The 12,574-nt window shown below is 39.0% G+C and overlaps 1 protein-coding gene across 1 annotated transcript in view; it reads left to right on the top strand.

The window, feature by feature from the left end:
• The window catches only part of UTP20 (UTP20 small subunit processome component), a 116,297-nt gene that overhangs the window by 62,308 nt on the left and 41,415 nt on the right, over positions 1-12,574 (top strand). The window contains exons 28-34 of the mRNA XM_044677506.1: positions 2,637-2,780; positions 3,115-3,194; positions 6,063-6,289; positions 8,335-8,479; positions 8,764-8,851; positions 10,889-11,032; positions 11,415-11,465. Coding sequence (XP_044533441.1) covers positions 2,637-2,780; positions 3,115-3,194; positions 6,063-6,289; positions 8,335-8,479; positions 8,764-8,851; positions 10,889-11,032; positions 11,415-11,465 — 879 coding nt within the window. The remainder of the gene's footprint in view (positions 1-2,636; positions 2,781-3,114; positions 3,195-6,062; positions 6,290-8,334; positions 8,480-8,763; positions 8,852-10,888; positions 11,033-11,414; positions 11,466-12,574) is intronic.

The following is a 12,574-nucleotide window of genomic DNA, read 5'->3' as shown; positions in this document are numbered from 1 at the left end:
TTTCTGTGTTAGAATTGGTATTAAGTATTGGTTCCAAGGCAAAAGAGCAGTAAGAGTTTGGCAGTAGGGGTTAAGTGATTTGCCCATGGTCATATAGCTAGGAAGTATCTGAGGCCAGATTTAAACCTGGGGTCTCTCATCTCCAGACCTTGTTTTATATCCACTGAGCCACCTCGCTGCCCCCATCTCTTAAAAACCTGGACGTATCAGAGCTCTGCTTAACTAGAGGTACTGATGTAACACCAGGCTTAGTTAGCAAGACTCAAATTCAAAACCTGCTTCAAACCTTTCATGGATTTGTGACCCTGGACAATTTATTTCTCCCCTCTGAGCCTCAGTTTCTTTGTCTATAAAATGAGTGGTTTGGATTGTGACCTTGATGAACTTCCCACTTCTGTGATCCTGCAGAAACACTGAGTAAGCTCATCTCTCAAATAGATGCCAGATTATCTTGTTAGAAAAGCAGGTGGCAGTCTTCCATCAGTTTCTATCCACAGTTTATGCACTGCAGAGGCAGCCAGTCAAAGGCCCCTTTTCCATCATTCCTCCTTCCCATCCCTGACTTGTTTTTCCCTTCGTTAGAGATGGATTCATGATGCTCCAACACATTCTCACTTCCTAATTCCTACCTGAAGCTCAGGCCAAACAGGAATACTGGATTATAAACACATCTTACTTGCCACAGGATTCAGACATACCAGGCAGAACCACAGCCTTCTTTTCATTTCAAGAAAGCTGTTCTTTTAAATAAAACCTTTGGAAGACCACTGTCCTGAGGGAGAGCATATGGACTTGTTCTGCCAGGCTCTGGGGTGCAGAACTCTGGGACTAGTGGAGAGAGAAGTGCCTGGAGGTCAGGGCAGGTTTGGACTGGCAGTTCCTCACCTGACAAATGATTTGTGTTCTAAAGTTTATTTGGAAATTGGAACAAATTTGCTTATAAAAACAGTGCTAGAAAGGGCCATCATATCCTCTGGCCCACCTCCATGAGCCAAGTTTTGAGCACTATACTAGAAAAGGGAATTCAAGTTTCTGCTGTGATGCTGAGTTTGTTGACTGCAGACGAGTCATTTAAACCTCAGTTTCCTCATTGCTAATAATGGGGATAGTAATGCTTGTGGTACCTCTCCACCCTTGCTATGGGCAAAAGCTCTCCCTTCAGAGATTAGAAAGAGCTATGTAAGTTAGAGCTTTTACTGAGTACTTTACTGAGCCAATTGAAGGTGACACAAGGCTTTTCAATCCTGGCATCTGCTTTACTATTCCACTATTCCTGTCAGCCTTCTGTAGGCAGTGAAAGGCTTCCCTGCTTGACCTGGTGGGGTACAGCTATGCATCACTGACTTTGACAGATAACTCTCCTCCCCCCTGACCTCCCTTCCCCAGCTGTCAATGGTGCTAGACCCAAGGTGCCTTTCCTTGGCCAGCTGTTTATGTAGCAGGATGCTGATCCCATGGCAGAGCTTCCCTCCATCTCCTGGAGAATTCCTCTGGGGCTTCTGTCTCTTCTGCATAGGTGGAAAATTCTGTACAACATTCCCAATGAGTGGTCATCTGGCCTCTTTTCAAAGGTCTCCAAACAAAAGTGGGAGCCCCTTGGTAAGTGAGTTTACTTCCCAAGGCCTCTTGTGTTCCCTTTGGAGAATGTTCTCATTGTGGGGATGCATTTTCTTAGATCAAGCTTTAATTCTTTCTAATCCTACCATATGGGGCCAAGCAAAAAAAGATTATCTCCTCTTCCCTATTATAATCTTTATAATTGTCTTCTCTCTCCTAAATTGTCTCTTCTCCATGTCTTATTTGGAAGATTGTGAAGGTAATGACTTTTTCTGCCAAGTGGTATGGTGGGACAAGTGCCAAACTAGAGTCCTGATAATGGAAATCTAGACCCAACTCTGAACATAACTTTCACTGAATGATTTTTAGCAAGTTACCTCAAGGGCTTCAGTTTTCTCATCTGCACAGTGAAGAATTTGACCTAATCACCAATTCTTTTTTTTTTTTTTTTTTTTTAAACCCTTGTACTTCGGTGTATTGTCTCATAGGTGGAAGATTGGTAAGGGTGGGCAATGGGGGTCAAGTGACTTGCCCAGGGTCACACAGCTGGGAAGTGGCTGAGGCCGGGTTTGAACCTAGGACCTCCTGTCTCTAGGCCTGACTCTCACTCCACTGAGCTACCCAGCTGCCCCTCTAATCACCAATTCTTAATTTGGGATCTGGGACTTTTTTCTTGAAGTCCAGAGAACGTTCCTTTTTATTTTGAAAAAGGGTTCATAATTCACCATGTGTCTTTTCAGTGTTATTTATTAATATTGTAAATTTAACAAATACCAAAGGGGGAGAGAAAGCATTTGTATGCATAAACTAGGACAGACAAAGAGCATCATATGTAAAACCAGGAATCTCCATTACATATAGCTTGCTTCACCCCTCCCTCCACCCCCCATGTCTTAAAGACACTTCTTTGCCTTGTATCAGTCCCCTATTTTAAGGAAGGTGTCTTGTCCAGGTCACCTGTGAAGTAGGGCCAAAGCCCAGGTTGTCAGCCTGTCATGAGGTATAGGCTGTTGAACAAGCACCATTCCCCCAGGTGTTCACTGCATCTTTGTGCTAAGACAGGGCTTCTATCTTTACAGGTACAGCTGAGAGTCATCAATCCCCTAAAAAATCTGAGGCGCCTTGGACTCAAGCTGGTAGATGAGTTTTTTTCTGAGCAGGAATCATATGACTTCAGCACAGAAGAAATCGATGCTGTTTTCCAAGGTGCTGTTTGGCCTCAGGTAAAAAATCCATTTAGGATTCAATTCAGGTGATGCTGACAAAGGGCCTGACCTGCAGACACACGATGAGAGCTTTGGAGGAGTTTGGGAGGGCCAGGGCTCCCTCAGTTGGTTTTGCCCCTTGCCACCTCTGGAACTGTGCCTTGGCCTTTCTCCACAACATTGGGATGGCCGAGCTCATAGAGGATGTGCCTATTACACTTGCTGAGAACCCTCAGCATTGGGCTCCAGGAATTATCTTGGGGTTAGCCATCTCCAAGAACTTCCTTTGTGTTACAAAGATCTGGACCAGGAATTATATGCCACACACGATGATTCTTTATCTTCTATCTAGATCACCAGACTTGCATCTGAGAGCCAGTATTCACCAACTCTTCTACTGAAACTTATTCATACTTGGAGCAAAAATCCCAGGTATATTTTATTTCCTTCCCTAGAACAAAATGACCTCTTTCTAGTCAATTGCCATCAAAGTTGGTAGAACATTGACTCATTCTCGACAATAGCTTTCCAGCCAATGTCTGCTGATTGATATTCCTGGTCTCAGCCAGAGAGGATCCTAAAAGGCAGAAATAATGTGTGGAAAATGGACTGGGCTGGGCCTTGATTTACCCAACAGTTGCTATTTTCTGACCATAGGCTTTCCAATGAAAGCAGGGTGGAAATAGGGTCTCAGGTCATCAGGATCCTCACCTAAAAACAAGAATTTTAATGTAAATGCCACAGCTATTGTAAGTTTTGAAGAAGCTTCTCCTAAATAATTGCCACAATGCAGCAGACATAATTTATCTTGCTTTTACTGTTTGGGCAGTATTCTGTGGTGGAAAAAACAGAGGACTGGACTCAGAACTAATCCTTATTTCCAGCCTTGGCTTCTCTTCTAGGCCTCAGTTTCCTCATCTATAAAATCAAGTGGTTGATCTAGAAGACTCCACTGCCCTTTTTGTCATAGTAACATGGGTGAAAAGGTGATTTTAGTGTTTGTTGGCCTTTTAAAAAACATAATCTGGAAAGTGTTATGAAACTCTTCCTGAAATGTCCTATTATTTTCACATTTAAAAAATATTTTTATTGATCTTTTGTTTTATATTATCTATCTACTTTACCCATTATATAGTAGCACCTCATTTTATGTGAATTCAGAATATGAATTCAAGTATACATGATTGGCAGCTGAAAAAAATAAAGGCAGAAAAACACGTAAAATAAGATTTTAAAAATATTATGTGCTAAGTCCTCTTCATATTTCCAAGTGGCATAAAGTCTTGTGGTAATCTGCCCAATCATGTTCATTATCACTCTGAGAAGTTGGTGTGAATCATTACATTATTTTGCTCCAAACATCAAGTCTCACATCAGTCTTGTCCAGAGTTCTCACTTGTAACAATTCATTTCTACAACAGGGCAAAGCTGCTCTTTGTTTCATTAGTGCTATTTAGTTATTAATAATGGCTCTAAGAGTAGTGATGCTGGTAGCTCTGGTAAATCTAGGAAAAGTCAGAAAGTGCTTAGATTTCTTCAGATACGGTTATGCATTAATTTTTTGCATGGAAGGACTTGAAATGTATTGGTCATGTAAGATGAGATACTACTGAACTTATTTCTTTTTCAATCTTATTTTAATTTTAAAAAAGTAATAATATCCCCTCACTTGCCCTAACCCCCACTTTGGGAAAAAAGAAAAAGAAAAGTAAAAACTTTTAAGCAAATATGTAGAATCCAGCAAAAACAAATTCCTTCATTAGCCATGCCTAAAAATATTTGTTTTTTATTCACTCTCTTGAGTCCCTCATTTTGTTGTCAGGCTTACAGTAGTATGCTTAATCATTGTTCCTCTGGAATTGCTGGTGATCATAACATTGATTAGAGTGCTCATGGATAACTTTGAAAGACTTGAAAGCTGATTGATTATTTGTGTATATATATATATATATATATCAGAAAATTTTCTGTGGCCTAATATTTCTAACACTCAAGAAATATAGATATGTAGACAAGATATATAGACAACTAAAAGAAATGCATAAGGTCAAAGGATATGAATAGACAGTTCTCTAAGGAAGAACTACAAACTATTAATAACTATTAAAAACTATTAATAATAGTAGGAGCTGTGTGGCTAAGTGGATTGAGAGTCAGACCCAGAGATGGGAGGTCCTGGGTTCAAATCTGGCCTCAGACACTTCCTAGCTGTGTGATCCTGGGGAAGTCACTTAACCCCCATTGCCTAGCCCTTACCACTTTTCTGCCTTAGAACCAATATACAGTATTGATTCTAAGATGGAAGGTGAGGATTTAAAAAAAATAGCAATATTAGAGGTATTGTGGAAAGACAGGTGCATTACTGTGTGGTTAGGTTTGTGTGTGGGCCCCATAGGCCCCAATAATGATAATATTCCAGGAGGCAATTATAGAAGCTTATGAAGCCCCATTCAAAATAACTACAAAATGTACAAAACAGTCATTCTAAGAAAGTACACTTAATATCCATATGGATACAATTAGAAGATGATTCTTTAATAAATAAAAATAGATAGAACTTAAATAGATGGAAGACTATTTCAGTCCTCATGACTGAGCCTTACTAATATCATAACAGTTACAGTACTACACAAGTTAATATGGATATTTAGTGCTATGCCAGTCAAAACTACCAAAGAGATACTTCACAGAACTAAGTTAAAATTTTTTTTAAGGAACCCCAAGCTTTTGAAATAATTAAAAAGGGTAGGAATAAAGGGACAATAACACTCGTGAGGCTCAAACTATATTATAAAGCAGTAATTATCACAGCCATTTGATACTGATTATAAAATAGAAAAGTAGATCCACGAAACAGACTAGACAAGGAAGAATCAGAAGTAGCTCAGTATTTTAATCCTTAAAATATAAATTACCTAGGAAGGCAGTGCTTATTGGACAAAACTGCTGGGAAAACTGGAGGGTAGTCTTGAAGTAATTAGTCTTAGTCTTTGATCAGTATTTTATATCATGTTACATAAATTCTGAACATTTATGTCTCCCAAATACTGGATATCACATCAAACAAAAATTAGAAGAGAAGTCCATCATCTGTCTTTCATAGCTATGTGCAGGGGATGGATTTTTAACCAAACAATGAATTAGGCAATCACAAAAAATAAAATATATAATTTTGATTATTAGAAATCCAAGTGCATTTTTTTTAACAATATTAGTTCATCAGGTGGTCAACTCCAGGAAAAATCTTCATTCATGTTATTTATTTATGGATGATCATGGCTTTCATGTTTTTTCTTGCAGGTACTTCCCTTTGCTGGCTAAGCAGAAACCTGGAGATCCAGAGTATGATATCCTCAAAAACGTATTTGCTGTTCTCTCAACCAAGATCATTTCTGAAACTACAGCTAGTGTTGTGATGGACATAGCTGATAACCTCCTCAACATACCGGATTTCGAACCCACAGACACAGTGTCAAACCTGACTGTGACTGGATGTGTTTATACCGAGATAACGGAAAATATAGACGGTATGACTAGAGGCAGATAAAAATTAATATTAGAGGCTTGGTATAAAGCATTGTTCTTTACTTCCCTCCCTCCCTCTCTCCCCTTCATTCTTTTAAACTAGATGATTTTAACCATGGACAAGGTTCCCTCTTCCTCTACTGGTCAGCAAAGTATAAGTAGGCATGGCATCAAACTCCATTCATAAGGATATCTGTGGACTGTATATAGACTTAGTTTTTAAAATGTTGTTTGTATTTTTATTTCTTTTGTTTAGTATTTTGAAATTCCCTTTTAGTGTGGTTTGGCCTGCCCTCAGGAGTGCTTGTACTAAAGTTCTGAGAAGTTAAGTGACTCGTCCAGGATCACACAAGCAGCATGGGTCAGAGGCAGGACTCAAACCCAGGCCTCCCTAACACTAAGGCCAGCTCTCTAGCTATTGTTCCATGTTAGCATTCTGTAACCGTTGTTTTTTAGCTGTAGGGCTTATTTTTACAACTGGACAATGTCTATAGGATTGCTCCTGATCGTGTTAATCAACCATGACCATTATAACTTTTATTTTATTTTTCCTTCTCTATAAATCTGCATCAAAATTTCAATATCACCTCTCTCCCTTTGCAGATTGCAGCTCATATATGCTGCCCTTAAAAAAAAAAAATCCTTACCTTTTGTCTTAGAATTGATACTAGGTATCACATCAGTTCCAAGACAGAAGAATGGTAAGGGGATTAAGTGACTTGCCTATTGTTATGTAGCTAGACAGTGTCTGAGTTGAACCAGGGACCTCCTACCTCCTGTCCTCAGACCTGGTTCTCAGTCCACTGAGCCACCTAGCTGCCCTCAGCCATACCTTTTTCATCTATACATTACTTCTCTGTTTTCCCAATAGGGAACTCTGCTTGTGTGAGGTAGCACCTTCCTCTTGGTCTTTCAATATTTCTGTAGGATCAGTCAAACATTGCTGAATCTTTCTATTTTTCATCATTGTTCTCATACACTCTGGCTCACCTCCATTTTCAGTTATATACAGAAACACAAATTTCTAAAAAAATCAAAGTTGTAGTTTTGCTGTGGTGAAAATATATTGCTAGGAAGCCTTGCCTGTAGCTAAGTGATGTCCTGAATTAAAAGGATTCCTACATTTCTTTATGATGTTTTCAACATTTTAGTTAAAAATTTATAACACTAATATGTCAAAATGGCTAAAAAAATTTCATAATGTTTTTATTTAACTTTTATAAATGATTATAAATTATAATTTACATAAACTATAATGATTATAGAGCAGATATGCTATTTAGTTTAAGTAGATGGAAATGGGATGAAATAATAAATTCATGTTTTTGGTACAATGGAAAGAGCATTGGCTCTCAAAGGACTTGGATTCAAATCTAAATTTGGATGCTTGCTACTTGTGGGACTTTGGACAAGGTCTCAGTTTCCTTCTCTGTGGAGAGGACAGGCAATGATTCCTTGGAAAGAATCCTTGTTATAGGACCTAGATTTGAATCTCAGCTTTCCCTGGGACCTTGGACAAGCCACTTCTCTTCCATATTGGATGAGAGGACCCCTGAGGTTCCTCCCAGCTCTCGATGTGTGCCCCTATGATATTTGTCACTTGAGATATAAATAGGAATTACAAAGCCTTCTCTGTTTAGGATCTCTTCTGACATTTCTATTTGTCATGCTGGCCACCTGGGTTTCTCCAGGGCTGACGGTAAAATGTGTCAACTCTAGTGGGGGCTCTCATAGTGGAGAAACTCTACATGCAACACAACACTTGTCAGTTTCTAGGTCAGTGTTTTCAAGTCTGGCCTTGCCAAGTTGAGGGAGGCTTGTCCCTGGGTTGAACAGAGGATGCCCCTCTAGATACATCTTGTAAATTCAGAGACAGAATGAATGGAGAAGTCCCATCCCAAGGAATGCCAGGCCCTTTGAGTCTGTTGTGAAAGCTGTGTTCATACCCCCTATCACTGCTATTGTCGAATAACCAACTTTCTGTTAGATACAATTATAGGAGCGGCTGGTGAAGGTTGAGCCCCTGATCATGCCCTTTCTGTTCTAGAGTCCATCAGCCTGGGTGGAAGGCTGATGCTGCCTCAGGTGCCCACCATCCTTCAGTATCTCAGCAGAACCATGGTGAATGTTGAGAAGGTGAAAAAGAAGAAGTACCGGGCCCAGCTCAGCAAGGAACTCAGCATCCTCTCTAGGTAAAAGAAGTGGGGCCTAGAGTTTTCTTTTAATCATTTGTAGCAGATCTCAATTATTATTTAGATATGGTTTTAATTTTTAAATATTTCTGTTATTAGAAAATAGTTCTTGACTTTTAAAAACTATTTGCTTTTAAATCAGCCCAGCGAGGCTCACAGAGTCTCTGGGAGGGAATGGGACTTGAGAGGCTTCTGACTTGTGACTTAAGGCCCTCAAGGGTCTCCCCTAGGACTGTCATAATCCCTCTCTCCTTCCCAACTGTCCCAACTTCCTCTTCTTATAGGATCAGCAAGTTTATGAAAGACAAAGAACAGAGTTCCCTCCTCATCACTCTGCTGCTTCCTTTCCTGCACCGAAGCAACATTGCTGAGGTAGGTGCCTTTTTGCCCTTTCGCATGTGGGATGTCCTCCAAGCAAGATGTGGGGAGGTATGGTTGGAGAGGAGTTTATCTGAAAAAGATCTCAGGGCTTTCTGAGCTTGTGAATCAGCCTGACCATGGGCTCCAGGCCTTGTCCTCATATCCTCTGTCCTGGTCAGACTGTGTGTCTGGAGTATAGACATCTATTAGATAGAGGGCAGCCACGGTGCTGAAGGGCATTGAGTTCATGTTGCTTGAGAGCTGATTGAAAGAACTAGGGATGGCTAGCCTTAAGAGGAGCTAACAAGGTGGTGGTGGTCAGGTAAGATAAGAAAGGCTGGCCAGAATGGGGAAAACCACATGAGAAAGAATAAAGGAATGGAGAAAAACTAACCACACCAACAGTTTTAAGACTTTTAAGAAATCCAAACAATTGATTTCTAAATTTTAGCCTATTTAGTACTTACTCATAACTGTCCTTACCTTCACTGGGTGATCTTCTCTGGACACCATTTCATTCATCTGATTTTTTTAATAACTCTAAATAAGTACGATTTACCTTTTAACAACTAGATTTTGTTAAAATACCAGGAACTTTAGCTTAATTTTTTGAAATTGGATTTCATTGTTATTACCACTGATAATAATGGTTTATACTTAGGAGCATTAGAAGGTTTGCAAAGCACTATACAAATATTTCATTTTGTCATGATAAAGTCCTGGGAAATAAATGCTATCATCATCTCCATTTTACAATTGGGATAACTGATTTGTTCAAGGTCACTGAGCTAGACTGGATTTGAACTAAGGTCTTTCTGACCTCAGTTCCAGTGGTCTATCCATTGTGTAGCCTCAAGAACTACAATGAAAGGATCAGAGACTAGCACTTAGTGGGACATTGAAAATCATTAGTTAAACCCCTTCATTTTACAGATGAGGGAACTGAGGCCCAGCGGATAAAAGACATAGTGTTAAAACTGGGATTTTAACCCAGATGGTGATTTAAGTAAAGAATTGGGGTCTATAAAGTATGACTGCCACATTTTAGTCTAGACTCAATTCTGATTTCCTTGCTTTTTTTCATTTTCTGATTTTCTATCCCTAGTGTTTGTCATACAGTTGGATGCTTAGTAAATGTTTATTGAAATTGAAGGTAGGGGCAGCTAGGTTGTTCAGTGGATAGAGCACCAGGTCTGAAGTCAGGAGAAGTTGGGTTCAAATCTGTCCCCAGATTGACTTTCTAGCTATGGGACCCTGGGCAAGTCACTTAATCTTGTTTGTCTAGCCCTTGTCATTTTACTGTTTTAGAATTGAAGGTAAGACAGAAGGTAAGGGTTTAAAAGGAGAGGTGGGGATTGAATGTTGATTTGTGACAGTCTATAAAAGTGCTTCTAGAAGAGGATAAGCTGGTTTTAATTATACTGAGTAAAAGATTTGAGGCAGAGTCAAAAAGCCATTCCTCTTTTCCAGCTTAAGTATTTACAGTGTTTTTATTTTAAAAGTAAAGATCATGAGATGTGATTTTTGAAAGAAAGAATTCATTCTTCTCCCATTCTCATGGATTCATAATTCTTATCTGACCAGAAAATAATAGAAATTATAGATCGTTTTTCCTTACTATAAAGTATCAACCAAAACTTAAATGGTGTTGAGATAGAAAGGCCCTTAGAGATCACCTCATCCATTCCTCCCATTTTTACAAGTGAGGAAACTTAAGTCCCAGACAATGATGTGAACTGCTTTAAGGCACTTAGTTGTTCAGTTTTGATAGAGAAAAATGTTTTTCCATGTTCTTTCCTGAAGAGAAGAAAGAAAATGTTCTAAATAAGACCACATTTAATTTCCAAAGTAGCAGTGAATTTTGTGGGTAATTAAAATGCATTTAAAAACAATTTGTAAGAATTATGAAATTAGAGCTTAAATCATATATTACAGATAATTGCATTTGGAGGAGTGAGAGGGAAATCAATAAGCTATTCCCTATTGCTCAGTCTTTTCCTAGGTGCTGTTCTTCCAAATTCTGAAACACTCTCTCTATCAATCCTTTAGGACACTGAGAATGACATCCTCGTGACTGTGCAAAACTTGCTAAAGAATTGTCAGGACCCAACGAGTTTCCTGAAACCTCTTTCAAGGCTTTTTTCTGTCATTCAGAGCAAAATGTCTCGACAGATGCTCTGTTCAGTTTTTCAGGTAGGTACAATTTGTGCTGTAGCCTTAACTGACCTTTTATTTTTTTTTAGAAAAAGAATAAGATGTTTCCAGCATGGTTTTTATTTTTATCTCATCAGGGTATCTCATTGTAGAGAGAACCAGAAAGCAGTGATGGACCAAAGTTTTGTAATAATGATTCAAACACTCCAATGAATCTGGGATGTCACTACTTTAGTGATCTCTCTGATGACACAGTGGCCCATCCATACCCACCCATTCTGGGGGGCTCTCTCTGTGTCCTCTCATAAATTCATCCTTGGAATCTCCCTCCATATGGGAATCTTCTTTTCTCCCCAGGTCATGAGAGTGTATTTTTTAATACTAGCTGAACCTAATTTCTCAACCATTTCTTTCATTTTAGACACTTTGTGATTATGAGAGTGGATTGGAGTACATTGCTGAAGTAGTCAAGGTATGAAAATAATTTTATTCTTTTATGTATGTATGTATGTATGTATATGTATAGACAGACATCTACGTTTTTTTTATTTGAAAATTTTCATTTAATTAATTTAGAATATCTTTCCATGGTTACATGATTCATGTTCTTTCCCTCCCCTCCTTCCATAGCCAACGAGCAATTCCACTCAGTTTTACACGTGTCATTGATCAAGACCTATCTCCATATTATTAATATTTGCACTTGGGTGATTGTTTAAAGTCTGCATCCCCAATCATATTCTCATCAACCTATGTGATCAAGCAGGTGTTTTTCTTCTGCGTTTCTACTCCCACAGTTCTTTCTCTGCGTGTGGATAGCGTCTTTCTCATAAGTCCCTCAGAATTGTCCTAGATCATTGCACTGCTGCTAGTAGAGAAGTCTATTAGTTCAGTTGTGCCACAGTGTATCTGTCTCTGTATATAAGGTTTCTCCTAGTTCTGCTTCTTTCACTCTGCATCAATTCCTGGAGGTCATTCCAGTTCACATGGAATTCCTCCAGTTCATTATTCTTTTCAGCACAATAGTATTCCATCACCAACAGATACCACAATTTGTTCAGCCATTCCCCAATCGAAAGGCATCCCCTCATTTTCCAATTTTTTGCCACCACAAAGAGCGCAGCTATAAATATTTTTGTACAAGTCTTTTTCCTTGTTATCTCTTTGGGGTACAAACCCAGCAGTGGTATGGCTGGATCAAAAGGTAGACAGTCTTTTAAAGCCCTTTGGGCATGGTTCCAAATTGTCATCCAGAATGGTTGGATCAGTTCATAACTCCACCAGCAATGCATTAATGTCCCAATTTTGTCATATCCCTTCCAATATTCATTACTTTCCTTTGCTATCATTTTAGCCAATTTGCTAGTTGTGAGGTGGTACCTCAGAGTTGTTTTGATTTGCATTTTTATAATTATAAGAGATTTATAACACTTTTTCATGTGCTTATTATTATTAGTCTACTCTTCAGTCAATGACCACTAGGCCCTCTTCTCTAAGATGGTTCAGCTTGATCAGACCTGCTAGTGTTTTTGTTCTCCTGGCTTAGCCCAGCAAAGCCCAAGGCCATCTGCACTTTATCAG

The sequence above is a fragment of the Gracilinanus agilis genome, chromosome 5, assembly GCF_016433145.1.
Source record: "Gracilinanus agilis isolate LMUSP501 chromosome 5, AgileGrace, whole genome shotgun sequence".
NCBI classification, from domain to species: domain Eukaryota; kingdom Metazoa; phylum Chordata; class Mammalia; order Didelphimorphia; family Didelphidae; genus Gracilinanus; species Gracilinanus agilis.
Note: the sequence above shows the minus strand (reverse complement) of the source record. Positions and strands in the feature narration are given on the sequence as shown.